This window comes from Athene cunicularia (genome assembly GCF_003259725.1).
Source record: "Athene cunicularia isolate RWA chromosome 3 unlocalized genomic scaffold, athCun1 chr3_part1, whole genome shotgun sequence".
Lineage (NCBI taxonomy): Eukaryota > Metazoa > Chordata > Aves > Strigiformes > Strigidae > Athene > Athene cunicularia.
The window spans coordinates 87117807-87145055 of NW_020799097.1; the positions used below are offsets into that span (position 1 = coordinate 87117807).

Genomic DNA, 27249 nt, shown 5'->3' on the forward strand with positions numbered 1-27249 from the left:
TATAAAGGAAACACAAGTACAGGGAGGTGCAGTTTCAGTATAGACATTTGGCTGACGTCCAAATCAGAAGAGCCAGAAATTCAGGCAATATGGTTTTGTTATTTGAACATCATGCTCGAGGGCAAGATTTTGGTGTCCTGGTGCAATGTCTAGATTTGAAATCTTCGTGTCAGTACCAAATAGCTTGATCTTGGCCTGTTGTTGTCAAAATTTACTTACATTTTTCAAAGCTTAACAGATTGTCATAGGATGTGTATTTTGGGTAATGAACTGTTTAAAACTATGTTTCTACCAATTTTTGATGTTATTTCTCCTTTAGATCTTTCAGATACGAATTGGATAAGGAAAATATAAATGTTTTTTCCATGTTCTTACTTGAGATGCTTTTTCCCTTTTTGAATGAATAGGATTTGTCCACAGCAACACAATGTGTTACTAGGTTTTTGCCATAAATCATAAAGCTTATGTATCATAGTGCTGCAAATATATTAATTAAAATCAGTGTGTTGCATCACATCAGTATCTTCGAAAGTTTATTGGAACAACTAAATCATGCCTGCTTGTTTTTCCGTGGTTGTTTGGGGTTTTTTTTAATTTAAAGACTGAAAATTTGGGGAATTTGGCGACTTAGATAATTTAAAAATACAATATTTTTTCCTGCGAAGTGGCAAGTCTTCTATGGCCTAATCTGAAAACTGATTATGATCTTAAAGGGTTATAAAATAGGCAAAGAAGGGAAAGGAAGAAACCCTCGTGTTCCATATCTTGTCTGTATAGGCAAAATCTGGAAGAGATAAATTATATTTTCTAGTAGAGATAAGAGGATCCTGAAATCTGTCATTATAGGGAGAATGAGTTCTCATTAAACGATGCAGAAAGTCATTAAGTATATATTTCAACTGTAGACATAATGTTTAAAAATAGAAGAAAATACTTAATTAAAACAAGAGATTGGCAGAAGTAATTGAGGACGAGTCATCTGTATGACGGGAATAACAAAAAACAAGTTGATGAAATGTGATACAGACGTGTGGGCAGAGGTATCTGAAGCACGATGAGAGGAAGAAAAGGAGAAATTCACCCAAACACTGAAAGATAATCTTCACTTGTATTTTCTCTGGGTTAGTTTGTATTCTTGTTGATAAGTGAAGTCAACTGATGTAGAAGTACTACAAAATGAGCTGTGCACAGTAGATGGCAGTTTTAAGGCAGAAAGCAGAAATCTGCAGTAAAGAAAATTTCATGGAAAAATCTAGAGATGTAAAATACGACAGAGAATGTCCTGCCTGCAAAAAACACAGTTTTGTTGAATTGAACAAGGAGTTGAATTTCTATGAACAAACTCTATTTCATTAATAAAGAACCTTGACTGTTACAGACAGAAGATCAAAATATAAAATTACATTATATCGCCTATTGATTATGGGCTAATTTACATTTAGTTTTTTAGAAATTCTCACATGATGGTTCTCCTGTTTTCACACAATGCAGTGACCGTGTCACAGTTTCTTAACGTTGCAAACATCTTTAATTTAGTGGGAATCTTCCTTTTAATTTTTAACACCAGCTGTTTTAAAAATTCCCGAGTATCCCTCTACATAAAAGAACAAAATCGGCTTTCTTGTCTTTATACCAACTTGGAGGTAAAGGAAAGAATTACCAAACCAGAGTGGAAGATCCCTGAGTGGGTGACAGCAAAGCACCACACAAGCAAGCTGGAATCACAAACTAAATACTTGCATGGCATGTGTTATGGTGATATTTTTTATTTTTCACTATTGAGAAATCATGAATCAGTTACTTTGACTCTTAGCTAAAGAAGAGATTCATGAATCTTCTTCTCTTTCCCTATAAGCAAACCTGTTAGGGTCACTGTTAAATGTTGCCACTCTGGAAAAGTTGACATTTGACTTAAAAAGCATGTTGTTCATATTCCTTCTCTTGCTAGTAACTAAAGCTATGAACCTGGAATATGGAAAAGTACATTTTAGTTATTTTTCAGGACTCACTCAGTAGAAGATTGGTGATCATTAGAGAAGCCAATCTTCTGCTCTGGAGATATCTTTTTACTTTAGAGGAAAGAGTAAGTACTCGCACTTGCAATGTGTTTGAAACCCTCTAAACATTGCTTACAAAGCATAAATAGTTGTAAGTATTTGATTATTTTGTTTCTGTATATGCTTGGAATTTGTTGGAGCTAGAATTATCCTAGCTTCTACAGTCAGTAGACTGGAATGTGAGATTAAGAATCACTGTATCTGGTTTGAAGATTCACCTAGTTCAATATCCTTTCCATGACAGTGGCCAGTAGAGGATGGGTAGGTACGAGTACAAGGACAAGGCAAAGGCATAGTGATTTGTTCGTGTGTTCTCCTTGCCACCAGCAGTTACCTATTCAGGACTTCCCCAAGTGAGAATTGAGAGATTGTAATAGCTTACAGTGAATTTGTCACCTGACTTGCAGTTGTTTTTTGAGTCCATTTTGGCGTCATGGAGTAAGCAGTTCCAAGATTTCGCCTATGCATTGTTTGAAGAAACACCTCCTTTTAGCTGTCTTGATGCTGCAGTAGGCATATTAGGGTGAATTGACAAGCATATAGCTTCCAGATCTCAAATTTCTCTCACATTCTTTTTGCATACTAATAATAGTTTTGAATAGACTATGATTATATCTGTTTAAGGAGGACACTGGTGATTAGAGAAGTGATGTAAGTTTAAATTGATGAATTTAAACTTTGGTGATTATTCATACTTGGATTCCTTGTAATGAATCGTACTAACTTTAGTGCAGTAGAGATAGTGATTCATGAAGTGTCATCTGCTTCAATGTATTTTTGTAAATGTGGACTTCAAATTATTCCTGTTCTCTGAAAATAATTTCAGCTTTTTCCAAAAGATCAGTCCTGGCATAACTAGTTACTTAACATTGTAAAGTCATGGTGTATAATTCCTTAATGTAGCATAGCATGGTAAGTTGCACTTAATAAATTTTCCCCAAGTTAAATTCTGAAACATACGCTTTTCCTGTAAATTATTCCACTTATTTCCTGAAGCAGCTTGAAGGTGGGGGAAGAAAGTGGAGTGGTTAGTATGGATTTGGTGTTGCAGCAGATGAAATATATGAATATAAACTAGTCAAATTAAATGAAAATTCAGGCAATGTTATTTTATTTAAGAGTCTGTGCCACACTAAAGATTTTGAGCTTGCTCAGTTAGAGTTATATCTTTACCATCAACACTCCTAAAATCTCTTCTCTTAAAAATGAAATATTTTTTTTTAAATACTTGCTGGTTGTTGGGTTTGGTTTGTTTTTTTTTTTATAGTTCTTCAATGAATCAGTCTTGAACCAGCTTTCTGGTACTGAGTACCAAAGAATGTTTAAAAAAAGAGATTACCATATGTTTTCTGTACAAGAAACTTCTGTTACTGGTGACTTAGGCTAATGCTACTGAATGTGAAAATTAAAATTCAATTAAAAAACAGAGGAGAATATACATAATTTTATTTTGTTAGCAAATGCCTCATACTTCAACCTCTTACTCATTCTCAAGCAGGTGGCAAGAGCATCTTAATTTCATATACTTGCAGTACTGACAAAACAAAGAAGAGTGAGACATACCAAAAAATGCATTTGTCACTTCTGTTCACAAGGTCTGTCAAAACTGGGTCTTTTCGCAAACATGAACTTCTATGAACTCTAAGGGAAATTTTGAGGAAGTTTGCTTCTCCTCATGTCTTAGGAAACATTGGCACACCCAACTGGACATAGAAGATGTCAGTTGAAACCTCTGTGAGTCTGGCAGGGCAGAAGCCTGAACCCAGCTCTTTGCCACATTCCTAGTGAGTGCTCTGGCTGTTGGAGAATTGATATCTTCTGTGGTTTTTCACATTTATTTTCATAAAGCCTTTGGTTCCATTCTAGTATGGAACCAAATATCAACGTGTGTAGTAAATATCAGTGCTTTGGAAAATGAAAAAACTTAATCCTTGCTTCTTAAAATATCAGAAATACGTGTAAGATACCAGTCTTTAGTGAAGAAAAAAAAATCTGCTTTGGACAGTAAGATTGATTGTTTCCAGGAAAAAACAATGTTGTGTGCCATTTTGAAGAACATCGAGAAAAAAAAAAAATGTTCCTGTCTCAAGAAAAGTTCTTGGTGATAGTACTACTAAAGCACAAATGCTGTCTTGTGTTTAAAATAGAAGAAGATAGAATTAACCTGAATGGCTGTAAGGCCTTGCTTGAGAATCAAGGGGAGTAATTTGAGGGCAGAATTTGGTTCCAAGCAAGTTGACAGATCGACTACATGTAGCAATAATATGCAGTTTATAAACTGTGTGTTAGCAACAGTACCACAATAACATTAAATTGAAAGTTTTTCATGATAGTTGCTATTGAGCATGATTTGGTCAACATTTGTGTTTTGATATGACAGGTGATTATTAACTACTTAATAAAGTGCAGTTTGAAGTGGCTTTTTTCTGAGAGGTTTGCCAGAACATATAGACCCTCTTTTCTGGTTTCATGATGATGTGCTGAGCAGAAAGCTGTATTTTTAAAGAGAGCATTAATTCCATCTCTAAAAGTACTTCCTGGTTTGTATCTTGCATCCAGTTATGTCTCTTGTTGCTTAATATTGAAAAGGCAACTTTAAGATACACCCAAATTTTGTGGCAGTAAGCCCTGTGAAAATAGCTGCTCACAGAGATTATTAGTACTCCTGACCTGGATAATTTACTTAATAAAGATAATAAAATAACTAAAAATAGAACGGTGGAGCCTTCAGTGGACAAACTAATGCCTTTCTTAAGCTCTAAATCTTAAACCTGAATCATCACTATAGGGCTTCAGCTTTGATGAACACAAGGGAGTCTAAAATATGCTGAGTGCCCAAGCTGTAGAAAAAGTTGAAGTGTGATGATTACTTGAAACAGTGTCCCCACCTGTCCTGCTTTTAAATGATAACATAATTTTGAAAAAAGAGATGTAGCTGAGAAAGAATATCATAAGTTGAGTTTATAAAAGTTTAGTGTGAATATTTCAGTGGCCAAATTCCTTTGTTTAAAAAATTATGGGGTTATTTTTTTAAAGTTCAGTCCTATGTAAATGTATCAAAGTCAATGTTGTTTTATGAAAAAAAAAACTTGTTCATCAATTGGTGGAATAAGCTGTGGTTTTGTGGTTACTCCTAAGACTGTGTGTTATAGGAAGCCATCATTTATTGCTTTTATTCTCTGATCTTCATGAGAAACTTGTCCAGTCTGTATATGGGTAGTTGATTTGTTCCATTGCTACTGCCTGCTCTACACATTTTCCCTAATCTCATTTAACATTTCCTGAGAACTATCATATTCATGATCAGCAATATACTATGAATACTGCATTTCTAACAATAAAATGTGGGATTTGCACCCAGAAAGTTTTCCCCGTTGTATTTTTATACTGATATGCTTTACATAATCCTACGTATATGTTGCCAGTCTTCCATGTGCATGTCTGACTTTTTTTACTTCTGTAAATTTGGAGACAGGCAACAGTGGCCTGACAGAGAATGTATCATGGAGAACCTAGTTTTCTACCTGGCAAGATGTTCTGGAAGCTAGATTGAGTTTACACATCCTTATGTCATTGTTACCAACATAGATCAATACTGCTGGCCCATCCCCTGGACTCCCTTCCACTGAGCAGAACAGTCCTGGACATCTGTCCCCCACAACAGAATCCCACACTGTTGTCATCTGCTTCTTTCTGTCCTTTAAGATCCTGTTGTCACTGTGAGGAGCCACTGTGTTATCTGAAGAACAGGTCCATTGTCTGTCCTTCCTTTGTTCCCTGGGACATGTCCCTGTACAAGGTCCTTGGCAGGAGTGAAGAAACAAACTGAGAACCTCATTCACACTCTTCTCGCCTACCTTCTTTTTGTCGTTTTTGAGAAAAACTGTGTTGCAAACAACCTACTGTCTCTGATGTGTTACAATTCAGTCTTAACATAGAAGTTTGTCCACTTGGATCTAAGTATTGATTTTTTTAGCTGAAATTGTAAAACCAGTCACAACAGTTCTTATTTTGGGTCATCGTGGTCTCTTATTAATAACTCTGTAGAGCAGTTAGGTGGGGTTTTTTTTCCTCAAGTTAAAGTCAGGTCCCAGTTAGAAGTGTACAGAAATACTTGATGTATGTTACTGTCCTTTTTCAGGTAGGTGAGCTGACACTGAGACAGATCTATCGCAACTAATTTTGACAAAACCAGTATTTTATTTACTTGCAGGGATATTATTTAAGATACTAGGTTTTTATTCATAGCTTTTGTATTGAAATTTCCTAAAAAAGCAACTTGATGACGTTTTGAATCCTAACTTAAGTACTTGTTCTTTTTAAAGGAGTTCCTCCAGTGGGAACCACAACAATCAAGGAGGAAAATACTCTTATTACAGATACAGATTCTGTGCATGCTGAAGGTGCTGTTGAAGCAAATGAAAACTTTCACCAAAAAGAACACAAACAAACGTTGCAGTCCCTTTTCTCTTTGCTCCGTGAAGAGGTTGAGCAGATGGACTCAAAGATACTGCCCCTGTGTCTCCATCAGGTACTTCCTATGATTCTGGGGTGTTCCACACAATTTTGGGTTTGTTTGAGAACATTTTTCATTAGGAAAAAAAAAGCATTAATTCAACATATGCCAATATTCATATCTGGACAAGGTATTTTTGATTTATAACAGGTGGTTAATGCAAATATCTCCTCTAAGGTCTTCAATATATGTTATGCCTTGAAAGTATATTCTGCAGTTAAAGAAAACTCTAAAGGATGGGTTTTCTAATTCCTCAAATTCTAGTTCACCAGGAAGATTTAGGAAAATCACTTCGATGTACTTTAAATACGGTTTGTAAGACACTGTATAGATACAAGACAACTGATATCTAAATTACATTTTAAATCTCAAATTATTTTTACTGTTGCAGTCTTCTTTCTGGCATTAATTTCATGCATGAATGCTAAGATTCAAGGTTTCTTAGTGTATAATTTTATAGCCCAGTTGCCGCACACCTGCAAGACCAAGGGAAACACTGTGTGATTTGAAAAGCAGTCTTTTATGCTAACTGGCCAGTATGTTTTTCTTTCTGGAGATTATGATGCAAGATTAATATGTTGATAGGACTTGACACAGTATTAATTTATAGTTTAGTTGTGTCACACTAACAGTGGACTAGAAGACTTAGGGTTGACATAGTGCTTAGGGATATGGTGTAGTTGAGAACTGTCAGTGTTAGGTTAATGGTTGGAATAGGTGATCTTCAAAGACTTTTCCAACACAGATGATTCTGTGACTTTTTGTTTGGCTGTAGTGTCTAATGTGTGCGATAGATAGATAGATAGATAGATAGATAGATAGATAGATAGATAGATAGATAGATAGATAGATAGATACTATACAGTGTCTGATTTGACTTAGTTGCATTATCTTTATTGTGGAAAACTGGATGATTGTGATCTTTTAAAATTCTGACACTCCTTCATTCTTACTCATTTGATATAAATAAGCAATTATATTTGAGAAAGAGGTTTCTCTTTAGTATTGCAAATTATAGATAATTTGTTTGACATAGAATTTTAGATATTTTTTTTTAATCTGTGTTTGAGTGAAGATATTTAGCTTGTTCCTTAATTTATTTGAAACTTAGCATTAGGGTTAATCATTTGTACTTTTAGCCATGCTGAATTTGGTGGTTAGGTCAAAAATTTCAAAATGCTTTGCAAACATTAAGGTATATCATCAAACAAGATAGAGGTGAAATCTGCTTGCTTCTTTTTAGATGAGGAAGCCAAACCCTAAGGGTAGCAACCTTTTGAAAGTCATACAGGAACAGTGATAGAACTGAGAACAGAATCTGTATTTCCAAATTCAAATGTAATCAAACACCATCTCTTTTTTTCAGAGAAATATCAAGCATTTTGAATTGAGTGTTTTGAAAGAAAGCTAACAGAACTTAGAGGGATCATAACACACTTTTTAATCTGACTAAAAAATAAAGGATTTTAAAGATAGGATTCGTGATTTCATGTAAAGTGAGTCTGTTAGGATTTTATTTTCATTTCCAGCGAATTAAACTGTCATCTTCAGTCTTTTTTTCATATTGCTAATACAGCCTGGCAGTAACTTTCTTTTATGCCCAGTCTAGCACATACTCTTCTATCACATTCTCTTTTTATTCTGTATGACAAAATTCAATGTAAAATAAAGAGCTATGTCAGATGTTATGGCATATTAACAATCCCTATTGTTAGTGGGAAGCCTATATTAAATATTTAAAGGCTGTGGGATATTAGGGGCTGTTCTAAGGGTTAACTTGTAATTAAAATAGGATGTAATTTTTTATCTGTTTTGAATGGAATTCATGTGATTTGTTTAGCATTTGTTACAGAATCTGAGAAGTGCTTATATATAAAACATAGATACAGAGCTTTGGCAGCTCCAGAACTCTTTAGGAGACTACTGTGGATAGCAGACAGAATGTGCAGATAAAGAACCTTAGAAGTCACTTACCAATTCTCTTTTGGAGGTACTAGACTCAGAATGGTCTAGTGATTAGTAATAAGGCTGAGCGCCAGGAACACGCAATTTATAATCTAGACTCTTCTCTCAAGTTGCTGTCTATTTTGAGCAAACATCTGTAGACTTTTAGAAAAGTGCCCACTTGTTAAGCCCTTCAACTTACAAGTGCCTACCTAAACAGACATGCCCCAAAGATTTTAAGACTGAGTGTTTGTGTGCTCCCACAGAAGTCATTGGAGTATCAGCTATGAAATGTTTCAACCTGAATGTCCAGGTATCAGCGTACCTGCAATTACTGGACATATTTTTGCAAACATGGCCCTTGCCACACCATGCATGGCAAATAGGAAGACACCCAGTATTCACCATCCCTGAAGACTGATTCAGTTAATGCTTGTAAAGCTCACTGATACTGTAGAGTTCTGTGGAACAAAATATTTTTACTTCTGAGGTTTATATTTTTTGTATTTATTGTGGTTTAACCAGCTGGCAACTCAGCCCCATGCAGCTGCTCTCTCACTCCCTCCATAGGGAAGAGGGTGAGAATCAGAAGGGCAAAAGTGAGAAGATTCACGAGTTGAGATAAAGACAGTTTAATTTGTAAAGCAGAAGCCATTCGCACAAGCAAAGCAAAACAAGGAATTCATTCACCACTTCCCATTGACAGGCAGGGGTTCAGCCATCTCCAGGAAAGCAGGGCTCCATCATATTACAGTTACTTGGGAAGACAAATGCCATCACTCCCAACATCCTCCCCCTTCCATCTTCTTCCTCCAGCTTTATATGCTGAGCATGATGTCATATGGTATGGAATATCCCTTTGGTCACTTGGGCTCAGCTGTCCTGGCTGTGCCCCCTCCCAACTTCCTGTGCACCCCTAGCCTCCTCGCTGGTGGGGTGGGGTGAGGAGCAGAAAAGGTCTTGATTCTGTGTCAGCACTGCTCAGCAGTAATGAAAACATCCCTGTATTATCAAAACTGTTTCCAGTACAAATCTAAAACATAGCCTCATAGCAGCTACTATGAAGAAAATTAACCTTATCTCAGCCAAAATCAGCACGTTCTCCACCCCTTATTCCATACCATTTACATTATGCTCAGGTCCCACACTATTCAATATGTCCACATTAACAACCACCCCCCTTCCTATCCTTTGATATGATACATAAATATCATTCCCCTAGTCTATGAACCACCTCTGTAAAATGTACACAGAATGTCCACTGAGTTCATCTAGTCCATGACTTTGGGCTCCATCAGGACAGGAGAGGTGGTTTGTTGCATGGAGTTATTGGGCACCAAAGCCAGCTCAGATCAGGTCACTGCTACGCTTGCACTGCTTCTTGTAAGGCTTTTCCTCCACCAGTTGAGGTGGTTCCTGTTATAGTAATTTCTATAACATGCAACTCAGATCATGGATTATAACAATTTAAAGGTGTTTCCATTATGATCTCCACCCCTGGTCCCTTTGGACTGGACCATCAGGTTTAACATTGCAATGAACTTCTCCCCTTGGACTGATCCACAGCCTGCAGTCCATTAGAGGTATGCCTGCTCCAAATGGAGCTACAGTCTCTCCAGGGATGTACTGCTACCACATAGACTTATTCACAGCCACAGTTTCTTGGAGGTGCACCTGTTCCAGCATGGCCTTCTCCATGGGCTATAATGCCTTCAGAGATAGACCTGCTCCAACGTGGCCTGACCCACAGCCATAGTCCCTTCACAAGTAAACCTGCTCCCACATGGCCTTACCCATGGCTGCAGTCTCTCCAGGGCTGTACCTGCTCTGTCGTGGGTTTATCCAAGGCCACATGCTTTGAGGTGCTCCAACGTGACCTCATGCACAGCCATAGATGCTTCGAGGTATATCTTCTCCAGCATGGACTTATACTTGGGCCACAGTCCCTTCAGAGGTACACCTCCCACAGATGTTTCAAGATATACGTGCTCTGACAGGGGCTTATACATGGCCACAGATGCTTTCGGATGTCCTGCTCTGATGTGTACTCATCCACAGGTCACAGTCCTGTTAACTCAAGTTCACACTGGAGTTCCAGCATGTCTAGTACAGCAGCACAGAAACAGTAGCGATGACCTGGCCATCTGCCAGCTCAGGCACATTGCCATTGCTATCAAAACATTCTCAGGTATAGAAGAGTAAGATGGATAAGCAGTATGGCAAGCAGTGAAAGCAAAATCAGCCACTAACAAGCACTAGATACTAATACAGTGAGGCAAGCAAGCCCCACCGCAAGCACAGAAGCCTGCTGATTAATAGCTAAACAGCAATAACAGCTATAAATTCAGTCTAGCACATTCCAATCAAATCTGTCGTCTCAAACCGTTTGAGTTCCACTTTGCGTGCCAAAAAGGACTGTCGTCATTTAACCCCAGCCGGCAATTCAACCTCACACAGCCACTTGCTTACACCCCTCCGGTGGGATGGGAAAGAGAGTCAGAACCATAAAAGGGAGAAAACTCATGGGTTGAGATAAAGATAGTTAAAGCAAAGCAAAACAAGGAATTCATTCACCACTTCCCATCGGCAGGCATCTCCAGGAAAGCAGGGTGCCATCATGCCTAACAGTTACTTGGGAAGACGAATGCCGTCAGTCCCAGCGTCCCTCCCTTCCTTCTTCTTCCCCCAGCTGTATATGCTGAGCATGATGTCATATGGTATGGAATATCCCTTTGGTCACTTGGGCTCAGCTGCCCCAGCTGTTTTCCCTCCCAACTTCTTGCGCACCCCCAGCCTCCTTGCTGGTGGGTTGGTGTGAGGAGCAGAAGAGGCCTTGATTCTGTGTAAGCTGCTCAACAATAATGAAAACATCTCTGCATCATCAACACTGTTTCTGGCAGAAATCCAGAACATAGCCCCATAGCAGCTACTACGAAGAAAATTATCTCAGCCAAAACCGGTACAGTATTTTATTGCATTTACAAACGAAGCCATCAGTATTCCTGAGCTTTCTAGGAAAGCCTGCCTAGTTTTCTAACAAGCACAAATGTTGCTCCAAATCTCAAAGATTATCTGTCAACAGGAAGGAATTGTAAGAAAAATGTTTCAGTTATCACATTAGCTTTTCTATACAGTGTTACGCCTTTCCGCATATCAGCTTTATCTTTTCTGTAATACTCCCCACCTCAGAGTGACCACAGAGTCAAAGTGAAATTCTGAATCTGATTAGAAACATGCTCATTTTTTGACTGTCTTTGGATACTTGCTTTCTCTGAGGTGGTTGCACTTTTAGTCCAAGAAAAAATTCTTTATGCCGGTTCTGGGGGGAAAAAAACAACCAAAAAAACCCAAACAGACAAACAACTTGATACCTTTTCTTGATTAACAGAAAACGTGTTTTTCCTAACTGGCATCTCAACTTTTCTTCTGGAAGTTCTGCCACTTCCACGCTTGTAAGTTTGGTTTCAAATAGCTGGTTGAAAGCAGAGGCATCACTCGGAAGAGGGTAGTAAATCTATTTCAGTAGTCTGCAATTAAAATATGTAACTTTGATATAGCAATAACCTGGTATACTGGGACATAATTTTCTCTTATGTTTGCATGCCCATGCTCTTGGTTTATACACAGCTTCTCAGTGTGTAAACTCTTGGTGAGCATATATTTACTGTTCCTTTTTGCACTACTCTGTTAAATACAGGCGTTATAAAACTACCCATCTAGGGTGAAGTTGTTTTTTAAGATGTTGCGGCTAGACATCTTGAGTGCTTAGGCAGAGAGATCCCTTGTTCAATTCCTAGCCATTGGCTCAGATAGCAGCTGTTACAGCAGCATTTAATGTCAGCTTATTCATTTTATTAAACTAGAAGTGCTGGAGATTGAGTTAGGTGTTCAAGTATTTGATATGTAGTCTGGTTTATGTTTGATTTTCCTGGTCCTCAGCAACTGCTTTGGAATTATTTTTGTTCTCTATAATAAACCTCCTTAGCACTTTGAGTTCTGAATGCAACAGGGAAAGTTTGCTTATTTCTTGTGTCAACTCCCTGGTATTTCTTTGTTTTGACATACCTATATTAACTCAACATCCATCTAAGAGAACAAGTCTTGAAGAACTGTTGTGATATTTAGGGGGTTTTTTTAAATGGTTGTCTTTGGCAGAGCTATCTTGTTACAAATCCAATTTTAATTGTTCTATTATAGAAATGTCAACCTAAGGAGGGAGAGACAGGATTTGTTCCATGTCATAGCAACTACAGTGCAAATCAAGGAATTGCCATCCAGCTTAACTCCATGACTTGCTCTATTGTTGAAGAGCTTCAGATATCAAGATGTTAGGCTTAGTGAACTGACAGATGACATAGAGGATCTTTAAATCTTTTTTACACAGCAGAGCAGCTTCAGGAAAGAAAGTGGCAAAAGGCTGCTGCAATTGTATTGTCTGGCTTCTGTGGGTAGACTAGGAGTAATACAGAAAAAAATGAAGAACTTGAATCCTTTTATGTTTATCTCATTAATTTCCAATATACATATTGTAAATATTTCAAATTCTATGTATTTGAAATATTTGTTGTAATTATTTATTGTAAATAGGATATAAACAGGTAGGTTGTTGTTGCTGTGATAGGCAATATTTTTAGTATTTTTTATCCAAAGATTGTTCTTTTCTCATCAGTCAGAAAACCTCCATTTCTCCATTTTATCACACAGCACTGTAATGCTCAGGAAAGCTCAGCAATGATCTTAATTTGATCAAGCATAAGGAAACAATAGTTAAGGAATTCAAACTTTACAGTATTTCTGTTTAGGTAACTTTAAAACTTTCTAATACAATCCTAAAAAAAGTTTCTGAGATAGTTTTTTTATTGCTGTAACAAGATAAAACCCAACTAACATTTTGGCAAATCCATTTGTGTGAGAGGACTTAATATTTCTTTGTTGTTTGATATTCTTTTAAAACATCTTTCCTAGAATAAGAATACATGTATTTAGTCTGAATATTTGTATTTTACCCAAACTAAATATGAATCTGCAAAATGGATGTTTAAAACTATTATTACAAGTACATATTATATCCTTAACACACTCATGAAAATGATAGAATCCTTATGTTTCTTTTTTTTTTTTACTTTTGCAGATAGCTGAGACCTATTTTCAAGAGGAAGAGTGTATCCTTTTACTTGTAGAAATTGTTACATGATATTAAAATAATCTGGCATGATAAAGGATAAAAAACAAATGCTTTACCGATGACTCACAGGTTGTGGGTCAGGGTTAGAAAGAAGTAAACAGCCATAATTTACCCATGAATGAATATACAGTATGTTAGCAAGTCCTTCTTAATCAGACAGCTGGAATATGCGTTAAGTAATAAATCCACTTCCAAAAGCTGTACTGATGCAATCAGTAGTTGTGCACAAACAAGGAAGTAAGAAAATATTTTCAAATAACTTCTGTTTTTATAGGATAAGTTCTGTTCTAAGTATTAGTAACTGGGAGTATGTCCAATCTAGATAGGTTATGTATTCCATTATATCAAATAGGGTACTGTTATAGTAAGAACAGAATTAGCACAACAGTTGATTAGAATATGTACTAGAAGTGTCTAGATTAGAAGAAACATACCAAACACACTGAGCTAAGGGAGATCAGCAACCTGCAAACAATAGCAACATGTTGTTGGCAAATGCTAATTAGTCAAAATCTTATCAAGGTAGTTTGAGAAACTGTTGTAGGAAAATATGGGTAATTGCTTCTGGGAACAGCTAGTTCAATGGTACAGTTTGTTTTGATTTGTTCCTAGATAGTACAAATAAGTTTGGTCAAAAAGTTATCATAGTTGAACTGCTACTAATTACTCTGATATATTTCATTAATTGTGGGAATGAATAATCATATTAAACATTTAAGTGAAATTATATTTTTAGAAAAGGTGGGCTGGGTTTTCCTCTGTTTCTTTTTTAGGGAAAATTATCAGACTACAGAAAGAGACAAGAGTGGTAAGACCTTAAGGGATATGTGATTCACTGAAATGCATCATAAATTACAGAATCTGTGCATACAGATTATTTCTTTATGATGTAATTTGTTACAAACAAAATACAGCAAAAAAGGCAATTGTAATGGTTAAATAACAAAGCGTAAGAAACCTGGAAAGGTGTCATTGAAACCTATCCAAATTATATAGTCTGTAGCACAAAACAAAAAAAAAACCTGTCACAATATTATAAAACCAATATATAAAATAAAATATCCATCACTGTTTTAGAAGACTGTACTTCTGTCTTAGGCATACTAGATCAAAAGCATCCATCAGAAAATCCAAAATACACAGCATAAATTAAAGGCATGGAAAAATTCTGTAGTAAATTATGACTCTTCATGGGGATATACAGTAAATTTAAAATGCATTCAACAGTATGATAGAAAGTTTCTTTTTCATAAAAGGTGCTTTAATTGAAGGACCCTGTATTTAAAGCGGATCAAAGGAAGTATTTTTAATGCAATGTACACCTGATGTGTGGAATTCAACACCACTATATAATACATATTTATGAAGGATATCTCGTGTGTACTTGCAACCATCAGTTTCCTGAGGTTAATAACTTACTCGATCATGTTGCACTGTATTAATTATCCATGACAGGCATTTTAATTCATCCAGTGTAGAACTTCATATTAGCAATAATTTGTTGCTGTGATCCTCTAAGGCTGTATGTCTGATCTGTAATTCTCTTTCTAATAACAGATTTCTTGAAGGCAGGGAATATTCTTTCCATTAATATTGTTGTTCATAAGTTGTGCTATGTGTACCTTGCATGAGGCTAACAAGAAGAACAAGTACTCATTAAGTTTTTGTAATAATTACTCCAGTATTTTAATTAGCATCAATAATGGAAAATATTTTTTCTATATTACTAAGAACTTTATTCACTGTACTTCTATCCTCATTGTACCGTAGAATTCAATTTTAAATAGCTGGCAAAACATGGCTTTAAACAGAACAGCTGACTGGGGCTTGATGGAACTAGAATTATCCTGACTATTTCAAAATATATAACTATCAGAATACCTTTGTGAATGTATTGATAACCCTAAGGGAGGGGAAGGGTTTTTCATATAGAAGAAAAGTAAGCAGAATCTTCAGGAAGAAGAAAAAGGTGCACTCATCTCTCCAATGGTGTTGTATACAATGGTTGAGAAAAGGGAGGGTATTTTTTGAGTTGGGGAAATTTTTTAAATACTGTTTCCAGCTAGTAAATAGAAAGGAGCCATATTTTCAATTAGTTATGGTTATTAGCATCAAACTGTATTTCTTGAGAGCTACATGCTGGTATTTGTATAATTGTTTTGCTTTTCATTTCCCAGAGATTTCATTTTTTGGTAAGAGTTGCCAGCATAAAAACATTTTGCTCATTTCTTTACTGGAAAAGCTTTTGTTGGACTTAAGGCATGTGGAAAGAGGTAACTGAGAGAACAGGATTTTCTGAAGAGAATAGAATTTTCAGTTTTGGAACTTTTCTCATCTTATTTTACTACTTGTTGTTTTCGTGTTCTTTTCTATTCTTTTCTTCCTTGCACAGAAATCTGGATGCTAGCCATTACTCATTTTGATTCAGTTATGTTGAATTTCAGGTACATAATGATTGCTCTTTCAAATATGGTGCCAAATATAAATAAATCATAACACATCCATGTGTGCATTTTTCTTTAACCTTCCATTCAGATGAGAAGGCAATGAAGTTCATTCAACTTGAACGACTGTATCATGAGCAGCTGCTTGCAAATCTTTCTTCTATACAGGAGCAGTGGGGTGAGTACAGGCTAAACTAATATGGTAGAAGAAAGAGTTAATTTGGTTTGTATTTTTAAATAATAGAGTATACATTTTGCCAGCTTAAAAATGTTACGTAACAAAACCATCATTTATATTAGAGTTTCTCTGAGCTTGTTTCAAGGAAAGTATTCCTACTTTAGAGTTCTTCTCACACATCTCATGAAAAAGGCACAAAGTCACCTTTTTGTCATTCTTTATTCTATTAGTTGAGACTTTGATCCATCATTGTTTTGAGCTTATTTTTGGTTTAGGGTTGGTGAATCTGATATGATGAAAATAAGGTATCATGTGAAAATATATAGTACTTTTTTGCGTAGTTTGGAACAAAATTGTAGAGCAAACACAGAAAAGTCATTAATATTTCTCCCCTATTAGTTTCACATATATGTTTTATGTTAAGCAAATACTACTTTTACAATACATTGGGTAAAAATTATTTTGGTTTAATTTAGAAAGAAAATGGAAAAGAGCAGTTCCTAGTTCAGTTACAACACGGAGGAATTCAGCTAAAGAACTGAATGGTGAAGAGCTGGAAAAGCTTACTAGAGTTTGCTCTTCACATCAACAGTAAGTATAAGACAATATTATTACTTTTCTAGTACGAATATGTTAGCACAGCTGTTTTGTGCTTGCCAGCATAGGTGTTTTAAAATAGTGTCAAAATAAAAGTTGCATCCCATTGACTTCAGTGAATTTGGTTATAAAGTGGTGGTTCTTTTTGATACGTAAGTAAAATGTTTCTGTTACCATCGATTTTCACAGTGTTTTAATATAGTTTGAGGAATGTATAGGGACTAGGTCTGAACTGTTTTCAGCAGCTCATTCATTTGCCAGAAGGGAAGTTCTGAGTTTTAGTATTTTCAGCCAAAGTAAAAACTGAGTAGCATTAATTTAGGAAGATGAAGACTGTAGAACAGATGGTGGTGCTTGTGGCTAATACCTATTGTTTTAATAATTGTTTTTAAATGCAGTTGCCCAGCATCTCAGACTCCAGCACTCACACCTACCCTATAGGATTTTATTCCCATATTTTCCACATTTTAGGACAACTCCCTAATGCTTTAAGTCATTCTCATTATCTTCTGTTGATTTCATACAAGTTGCATAAGTATTATGAAGCAGCGATTCTATAGTTCCCTGGTGTGGCAGTATTCTGAAAAGTTGTGAAATCTTAGATCATACCTGCTTTGCCTGATCCATCAGCCTCTTGAATCAGTATATCACAGTAACACAAACTTTTGGATAGTGCATAAGGTGCTCCTCTGAGTAGTAACACATACGGGATTGTAACCATCAGGAAGGAGATCTGTTCTTTCATAGGTGACTGTCCTACCTGCTAGACATTGAGTTTAAGGGACAGATGGAAAAAATCATACCCGCTGCCACTGAAAAATGATCAACCAGTGACAGTAAGGAAACTAACCACATGCAAAAGCTGTAAAAAGACCAACCTGTGACAGGGGAGTTGCTGTCAGTGAGATGGGGAACTTTTTCAAATACGTTTGCATTGGCGTAGCCAGTCTGGATGTAACAAAAGCCAAAATGCTCCTGTTGTTCATGGAGAGTATGATTTGGCTTCCACATTTTTTTTCTTCTGGGTGACCATACAGAAGTTTGTAAACACCCAGGCTGATTGCCAGAACCCAGTCAGGGATTGTTTGTTTCTAGTCTGAATGCGTTTGGGAGGGAGCCCCTGGAAAGCGTACTCCTGCATTTCCACGGGAGGAGGAGGCAGCTCTAGTGCCGTAGCTGCATGTTTACACCCACAGCCTGCTGCTACTGAGAGATTGCACTCTGAGTGCCTGCAGGGCTCCTCAGCCTACATTGCCTTGTACATGACCTTGCAAGCCCACAGAAGGATTAAGATTCAAGTTCATTACGATTTATATGCTGCAACAGCTGCACCTCCCTATTGTCAACTCAGTTGTCACCTTGCTGAGAATAACTTTGCTTTTTCCTTCTAATTCTTCCTTGCAGACTCACTTCAAAATACGAAATTTCAGTTATGTAATATCATTCCCAGTTATGAGAAACCCTCTAATTTGATAAAAATTAAGGCTTGCGTTCATTCGTCATGATTAGTTCTCTGTATTACTACTCTTCCAAACTCTCTAGGCAAAAGCCTATTTGCTTTTATTGTTTCCTTCTTTTTTCCTAATCTTTCATCTCAATGTATTTTGTAATTAAAAGTGTATTTTTTAATTAATAGCATGCTGGTCTCAGAAAACATGAGCATTTTGCTTTTGTAATTGAAAATAATGTAACTTTTTTTGATACTCAAGGTCTACAACTACATACTGGGCATGTTTGTTCTTTAAAGATAGTTTTGAGTGTCCCTTATTTGAAGGTAAAATCTGTAAGTCAATGCAACACTTAAAAGCTTTCGTTAGGGAGTATGAGCATCAGTACTTTTCCCTCTTGTCTCTTCTATTTTTTTTCAGTAGCTTTAAACAAAATGCTGAACATTTTATCTTCATTACTATATGAAAGGCTGCGAGACAGACTGTGCATGATAAAACACATTGTGCATGAATCTCTACACAGTTTGCAAAGTGTGTGCTGCCTGTTAGCAGCGCTGACTCACCTACAAATCCCAGTGGAGTGGGAGCTGCAGTATCGTACAGTACCCAGAAAACATGTCCTAGTGTAAACAGTCTGTGGAGAGGGAAATACATTTTGTGAGGTTTTATCCACTCCTCAATGTCCATGACAGTGATCAGTAGTTTAAATACTAGTAGATACTGAGTCCTTACATGATTTTGAAAGTTAGAAGAGTTCGTTCTGTGCTAATATTAGAGCACAGCAAAGGCTTATAAGATTTCAGGGACATTTGTTGTGAAGAATGTTGCTCCTAAGTTGTTTAATTTATTCTTTTTTTCTTTATTGCTGCAGGCCACAGGCATCCAAAAATAAGGTAAGCAGCTGTTTAGTTGAATTCTGCTTTGTGAAAGATTGCTAATAAATATATTTTTGATATTATTAAATATAATCTTTCCAGTTCAGTAGAAACTGTTTGGACATCTCAAAAGGTTATAGTGTTCCTGTTTAGTTCAAAAAATTACAGGAAATGCTATCATATTTTACAGCTAGTAGCTGCAGAAAATACATGGGAAAGCGGTTGTTTGCTTCAGTTAATGGAATCAAAAAATTTAAAGGAAAATGAAGCTGCTGCTTTTAAATCAGGTATGTGTGTGTGTGTGTGTGTGTGTACATGTGCATAAGTTTGTTTTAAATATTATACTGTAATGAAGTATTCATATAAATACTATGAAACTATTTCGCTTGAAGCTACAGCATTTTTTGGATTCCCACAAGTTCATCCATTTGTGCAAATTTTAATTTTTTTAACAACTGAACAATGGACGTACTATGTAATTTTAATTAGTCATTGATATTCAGAATTGTGATTAAAGTAATTCTAGCCTCCATCAAAAAATGTCTTTTAAATGTGCATGCATTTATAACAGCCTACAGAAACTACAAAATTGTGTAAAACTAGAGATAAAATGCATAAATTCGTATCTTTATAAGGTAAGCAATGTGATGACAAATATTCTGAGTTGTGGCAATTTGATATAGTTAACAGGGTTAGTAACTATTTTAAATTGCCTGCAATATACTGATTTTGAGACACATTTTTCTGTAACAGCATAGAAAATTGGAAGCTTTTGGGGGGCCTAGAAGAGAAAAACACACTTCAGTTAATTTTTTTCAGTACACACTTTTATGTCAGCTACATATTCCTCCTCCTGCCTTGGGGCAGTGGCTTATTTGTTTGAGTAACTTGTTAGAAGCATTGGATTCATATGAAACATTCACAAATTAATGAATTGTTAAAATGGAGGCAGAGGGCTAAAGAGCAGACTACCAGGCTGTGCTTTGTCTTTCCTCTCTTTGAGCAAAAAGTTACTTTTCATACCACATTCCAGTTGCCAAAATCAGCCTAAATTGGGTGCCTTTCCTCAAAACCAGCTAGAATTTCTCACAAGATAAGGGGTGGTCTAAGTGACCTCAGGAGATGCAGTTCAACCTAAACTATCCTACAAGTGCGTATCAGCCAGGGTGTTCAGGAGAATCAGGAATGAATTAAGATATAGTCACAGTTCTCTACATGTGTGGATCCTCCTCATCTTCATCCTCTTTTACCATGACTCCTATACTGCTTTTTCTCTGTCTTTGTTCTTATAACCTAACTAAACACAAAACATTAAAAACATGAAACAAACATGTTCTACAGCTCAGAAAGCAGATCAAAAGAACCCAATGCTTTTTATTTTTGGATGGTTGAAAACTCCCATGGAAAAAAACTAGGCGCTTACATTTTTTCCATTGTTTTTATTCAGAGTGGGAACAAAAGCTTTCTGGAGAGCAGATTTCTGAACATTTGAAACTTCTGAATTAAGAAGCATGTTGTGTCAATGTTTAAATGCTGTAGTACAACATCTAGACATATTAAACTTAATGTGGAAGTAATTAATGATGTAAATGGACTTTTTTACATGCCTTTCTCTTAGTATAGCTCCTGTCAAAATGTCATCAAAATCTTTGGATTCCCGTGAAACGTGTGTAAATTAATTAAGCTATGTCATCTGATAGAAAGCAGTTCTGCTGAGAATTTTCCAGCAGTGCTAAATACTTTTTCAATACAAAGATATGAATATTTCAAGCCTAACTCAAGTTTAAATGCTTAACATTTGCAGAAGATGTGTTTCAGAAGGTTAGCACATTCTTGAAGAAGCAATGTCTTCTCACCCTGACAGGTCTCTTCATCTGTTAAGGCAATGTGGTCAGTTAGCTACTGCTGACCCTCACTGAGTCAATGCATCAGCAGCATGGGGCTGAATGTTTTTGTTGCAGTTAGAAGGTTTTGGGTAGGGAAGGCATCAGTATGAACTAATACAGAAATTGGACAAAGATGATCCATAACTGAATTTGTATACACCGCTCCGTGCTGTGCAAAAAATCTTCAAGCTGTTGACTGAGTGTCCCAGCTAAGGACTACAAGCAATATGGCCACCTGGGGCTGGTTCTGGATTTTTCCTGAATCCCAGCAGAATCCTGTGCTATAATAACTTTACAGTTCTTCCAAATATTTAAACTAACCTGTTCAGCATTAGCCTAAATGCATGGATCTTCTCATTGAAAACTTAGAATGCTTGTTTTCTGATTTTTTGGCGTTTTTTTTTTTCCCAAAAATCATGAAAAATGAGAAGTAAATATGTAAACTTTTTCTTCTTTTCTTAGAAATGTATCTGCCAATCTGCAGGAAGAATTACATAACTCAATTAGCTGCTAGTAGTAGAAGTCTGACTTACAGTGAGACGGGAAAAGGACATTCTCAGGTGGTTTGAAGACTGCCCTTGATATGATTTCATATGTCCAAAATAAGAATTTATCTAGCAGTTATCAATAATGATACATAAATATATTACACTGTAGAGATTACTGCACGGTACTATGGTATCATCTTTGAAGTAAAATCATACTTACTAATCTAAAGCAAAAATTACTCCACTGACTTTCTACAGGCATTTGGGAACATAGTTTGAGTCTCTGTAGGCAGTTGATCCTAAGAATTCATGATTCCTCTCTCCCGGGGATACAGTGACCAAGAAACAGCTTTATAAGAAGTTGGCTATTCCAGATTCCTTGGAGAGCCACAGAATTAGTTTTCTGCCCTTCTGAGCAAGGATTGCGAATGGTCTGTTCTGTTACATTTTCCTTTCTGGCAGATTTTTTCTTTGAGTCTACCAACAGAGAGAGCTGGGTCCTTAAAACTATGTGTGTATATTAAAAGATGAGATATGATATATCCTATATCCATTAATTTCTTCAGTTTCTGACTGAAAGCTTTAATAACCGTAGTGTTAACTAAAGATAATCAAATGAATTTAATAAAACCTTTAGCATAAGTTTGCAGCGTATACCTGTAGGCCTGATTACAAGGTGGGGAGAAACTGCTTATAACCTGTTTTCTTCTAGGTCATATGGGAATTGTTTTTAAATGGGAAGAGGGACAAAGATAGAGAAGTGTGAATCCTCCACTGGTAGAATGCCGTAGGTCAATACTCTCTCTGCTAGGCTGTCTTGGATTAACAGGATAAAAAAGTGGTGTCTACAGGTTTCTGTGATGAACAAAGGAAGTGTCAATTTTAAAGTAACGCTGTGTGGGGAAAAAAAAAAATTATCTTAAATTACTATAAGTGCTTTCATTGCTAGAATTTTTTCAGTAGACGCTTTGTTGTATCTCTGACAGTGAGATAAAAATTATTGCTGCATTGGTGGGTATATCTTCATTTAACTTAGTAGAAAAAAGCTTTTCTAAGTAAGTGTTCAAATATTTATCTTAACTTGCCTTGAGTCTGTAGTGGTCATGGGTTGTCTGAAGTAGGTGTAAAGAAAATATTGAAAGCTGCTAAAAATTTGATGTGGAATGTAACAACGATCATTACATCTCAGTTCCTGTACGTCTGTAGTTAGATAACATTGCTAGGATCATTTATTACTCTCTTAGGAACAGAGCCCTGAGCTCAAGAGCCACCTTTCATGATAAAGAATTTGATTTAATTTCTGATTCCATTTAATCTTTGTTGCAGTTGGGTCTGCCAACAAAGGTGCCTGTTGTAATGTGGATGTATCACTAGGAAAAATTGACAGATGGTAACAAAATCTTGTACCAATAATCCAGGCTGTGTTTGAACTTGTGACCTATATGTGAAGGGCTCAGTATCCTGTTACAAATCCCTCGAGTTATCTACTCATCTGTGTCTAATTTTCAAAGAGTCCCTGTCTTATACCCATTTCTTCTTTCAGTGTTTCACAGAAGTTTGGTTTGCTGTACTCCTTCTATCTGTTAATGTTGTTCTGATTTTTTTTTTTGCATTTTGAGATCATTGGATGTTCTCTTTTTCAATTTCCATGCCTGTTTTTTCTATGCTACCTTGTATTTCATTACCCTTTCAAATGGGGATAGTTTAGAATTTAAGAAAATTGTTGAATAAATACAAACATTTCTTTAAAGACTAACGAATGTGACCTTGTTTCACGTAACAAGTTCAGGAGATTGCTCAGATTTTAAGAGAGGTTTTATCAGGTGAGAAAGGATAAGACTGGCATAGAGATCTTCAGTCATTCTTGTGCGAACATATACAGTTGATAAGGGCATCATTTGATCTCTTCATTAACCTATGCAGAAGACCTTTCTGCTTTTTGCTATGATCAAAAAATGCAAATGAGTGTTTTCTAGGGGTATTAATTTGTTGCTTGAGGTTATTACTATTACTGTAACTGTAGTCCTACTATAAAATAGTCATAACTTAGTTTTTATTCAAATATGGAATAAAAGACAGTTTCTGCTTGCTTTGGTATTCTGATTTTGAACATTCTCTTTCTCTCTTCATAAGTCTGAAAGGGGAGATCTGGCTTTGAGCTTCTCATAATGGCTAATGTCTAATAATTTTATTGACAGCTGGAGCTAACCACCTACTTCATCAGCAAATCATGCTGACAGTAATGAATTCACGGAATGCCCCTTGTTTCACTCTGAAATTTCAGATTAAAAAAATCAGTTTTCATTTGTATTGTAAATGTGAATACAGAAATAAGCTGCATCCAATTGCATTTTTTAATATGTAAACTAATTTACGTATCCAGAAAGCAACATCATTTGATGCAGCCCATTATGTAAAATATTCTGATTGGGTATTTAATTTAGCACTAATGAAAGGAGATAGTTACCCACTTAAAATAATTGAATATAAAATTTATTAAATTAGTATGATTTCACCTTCTTTAACAGAAATCTCCCTGTGTGATACATACAATAGCATCAAAATACAGTTTTCTGTAATTCAGGGCATTTGTCTGAACTTCAGGCCTCCAAGGTGCACTCACATAAAATATGCTTTAGAAGAAACGTGGCTGTTCAGAAAGATACTTACATACATCCTGTGCTTGAAGTCTGGGAGTAACTCTTTTCAGGAGGGCACTAAAGCACGTGCTTTGCCTGCAAGAATGTGTGTAAATACTTAGCTGAATCAGAAGTCAGTTTTTCAGACTACTAGCAAAACTTTTAGTCTGACTGCTGTGTAAAATACCTGCCCTTTATGGAAGTGCATTTTAAAGCATTGGATTACAACGTTATCAAATCACAGTATACTCTTTCCCCCCTGGGCTGATGCTTTGAATCATTTAAAAACACTGGAACTGTTTTTCCTGTTGCACATAGGTACTGAAACTTGTCCTGGCATTGAACCAAAGAAAGAAGAGAAACAGCTGAGCACTAGTTCTCCGGGTGAAAACAAAACTGAGAGACAGACAGAGGCAGCAAGTCTTTGGGTAGCTGCGGGAAAGGACCACATGGAGGAGCAGCACTGCAGTGCTGAATCAACATTGGAGCCACACACCCAGTCCACAGGGAGAGGGGGCAGGCCTTCCTCTGGCTGTTTATCATCTGGGGATGCCGGTAAAGATAACAGTTTGCAGCTGAGAGAAAGACAGCTCTCTAAGGATGCGGAAAAAATAGGAGGCACAGCTGAGGATCCTGGAGCGAAATTCCCTCTTGAGCCAATGGTGGATGCTTTGGTTTTAACAGATGCTGATTCTATGCCTACTGATTTGGTTCCTACTAATAAAGATGTGCAAGCTGATAGAAATCTGCTCAGATCAAAACATCTTGCTGGTTCTTCAGAAATTGCTAGTGGCCAGCTTGAAAACAGTGATTTAAAGCAGCAACAGAAACAACCTGATGATGATGAAAAATCTTCACAGGACAGAACTGCATCACATGTATGCTCTGGGTGTAATAAAGTGTCTGAGCATGAGAGTACTGCCCATCCACAAGTATGCAAGGAAATGCAGAGAACAGCAGGACAACAGGAGAAGGTAAATAATGAAGAACAAGAAGATTTATTTCTCAGATTTTTAAATGGTAATATAGTAGACACTGAAGAATCATTTGCAAACTTAGCAAACCAAGAGGACTTTGACGCTGTTCCAGATATTTCACCAGAACGAGCATCTTACAATTCATTGGAAGCTTTATCACTGGATGACAGCTTTTCTTCTCTTGATGAACTTGCAAGAAGGATAGAGATTGCTGAGGTAAATACTGTGAATCCTATAAAATCTTCCATGTTTATCTCAATTAAAGTATTTTAGATATTGCCAACTTTAAAATGTGTTAAATATTACTTCATATATCGTTCTTTTTAATCTGAAATCTACACTTATTTAATTGTTCTGAGTTAATTCAGAAAAAAGTTTCTTTTTCCCTGTTTGCCACCTTCTTGACCAGCAGTGCTATGTGTTTCTAAAAATTAGACTGAATTTTACATACGAGTGTGAACACCTTTTTATTCTGACAGAGACTGTTAGGACATGGCCTGATTCCTGTGATAAATCACAATTTCATATCAGAAATCGACATAGTGCCTATGATGTAATGTGGTATGTTTCTATTCATAGAATAAATTTTTCTTTTCTGTGCGTATTGTAGGTGAGAACTACATATGTAATGAACTCTGTATATGAATATATGAACTTCTAATTTTGCCAAGTTTAGGCAGTTTTGTTGTTCAACCAAAACTAAGAAGGAACTTCTAAGTGTGAACCCACCTTTCTGAAGCACTGCTGACAGGCCACAAGAAAGATGAGTGTTTCATAAGATGAACTGCTTTTCTGAAAATATAAAAGAGTCATTGCTTTGGGACCTTTTTTGGAGACATGGAGATGTTTGATGACATCTTCACTTTATTTGTCTTCTGCATTTGGTGCATTTGCAACCATGGGACCTTAAAAGCTTTTTCTTTAAATGAAAAAATTAGATTATTGTGAAAGGATGTGATTCCAGATGCTGGAGGGGGAATATCTTCTTAGTTCATCTCTATTTTTAATGCATTTAACAATACAACATCCCTTGGCAATAAAGTGACAGTACTTCTCTATAGATCAGAAGCTAATGCACAGAGACTGAGAACCCACAATCATTCCAGGACAGCAGCCAAGCAGGGAACTAAATACTGGGATCCATGCTGATGTTATTACATGTTTGGCAAAATCTCCAGAGCTGGAAACAGAGCAATTTGGTTTTTCTCCCTACCTAAATAATTTCTTGTCTCCTTTCCAGGATCATTCAGCCTGACCTGTCCCTGAAACACCTTGTTTTTCTGTGGCACGTCAGGAAGCACACCACATACCAGGACTGAGGGTCATGTCCACAAAACTGTGTACAAGCTCTTTACACACAGATGTGGAAACCCACATACATGTTCATACATGCAGTTAAAATTTTGCACTAGACCCATTGACTTGAGTTCACTTAGAGAATGGTTTTGAGAAGGAACATTTTGTTGACGGCCTGTGCTAAGCCCATATACCTGTATAACAGAAGAGTAATTTAATATCATCCCTCATGAGCATTAGATTTTTTTGAGCCCACTGAAAGTTCAGCATTTTAAGCTACAGGAGAGAACTGTTCTGTTTCACATAGAAAAAATCCTAAATTAACTTTATAGCAACTATTTTTAAATTTCTGGTTTTGCTATTTGTGTTTTAGAGGATGAGACAGGAAGCAGCATATTGATACTGTTAGAAAAATTGTGCCTATATTGATCAGCCCAGTGACTGATGATGATGCTTTACAGGGAATCTAGTTTCATTTCTAGTTTGCTATCCTGATGCTAGGACTGCTAGTACTCTGATAGCTAGTGGAGTCTCTGAGGAGGAAAAAGTCTTTCCATAATACTTTTTCTGGCCATATAAGGCATAATGTGGCTGGCACTGGTGGGAGTCTTTCTGAATTGTTCTTAGCAAGAGGCCTGAATTGTGTGTGAGGCCGAGGGTTTAAATTAAGGAGAAGAGAAGAAGGGTTAATCTCAATACTGATTAAAATTTGTAATATT

General features: G+C 36.4%; 1 protein-coding gene across 2 annotated transcripts in view; it reads left to right on the plus strand.

Annotated features, from left to right (window-relative positions):
* Window positions 1–27249, plus strand: part of CNST (consortin, connexin sorting protein) — a 52771-nt gene that overhangs the window by 14582 nt on the left and 10940 nt on the right. For both annotated transcript variants that reach the window (XM_026844072.1, XM_026844071.1), the window contains 7 exons: window positions 6383–6588; window positions 13649–13679; window positions 16238–16324; window positions 16801–16915; window positions 19241–19262; window positions 19435–19531; window positions 24576–25450. In XM_026844072.1, coding sequence (XP_026699873.1) covers window positions 6383–6588; window positions 13649–13679; window positions 16238–16324; window positions 16801–16915; window positions 19241–19262; window positions 19435–19531; window positions 24576–25450 — 1433 coding nt within the window. The remainder of the gene's footprint in view (window positions 1–6382; window positions 6589–13648; window positions 13680–16237; window positions 16325–16800; window positions 16916–19240; window positions 19263–19434; window positions 19532–24575; window positions 25451–27249) is intronic.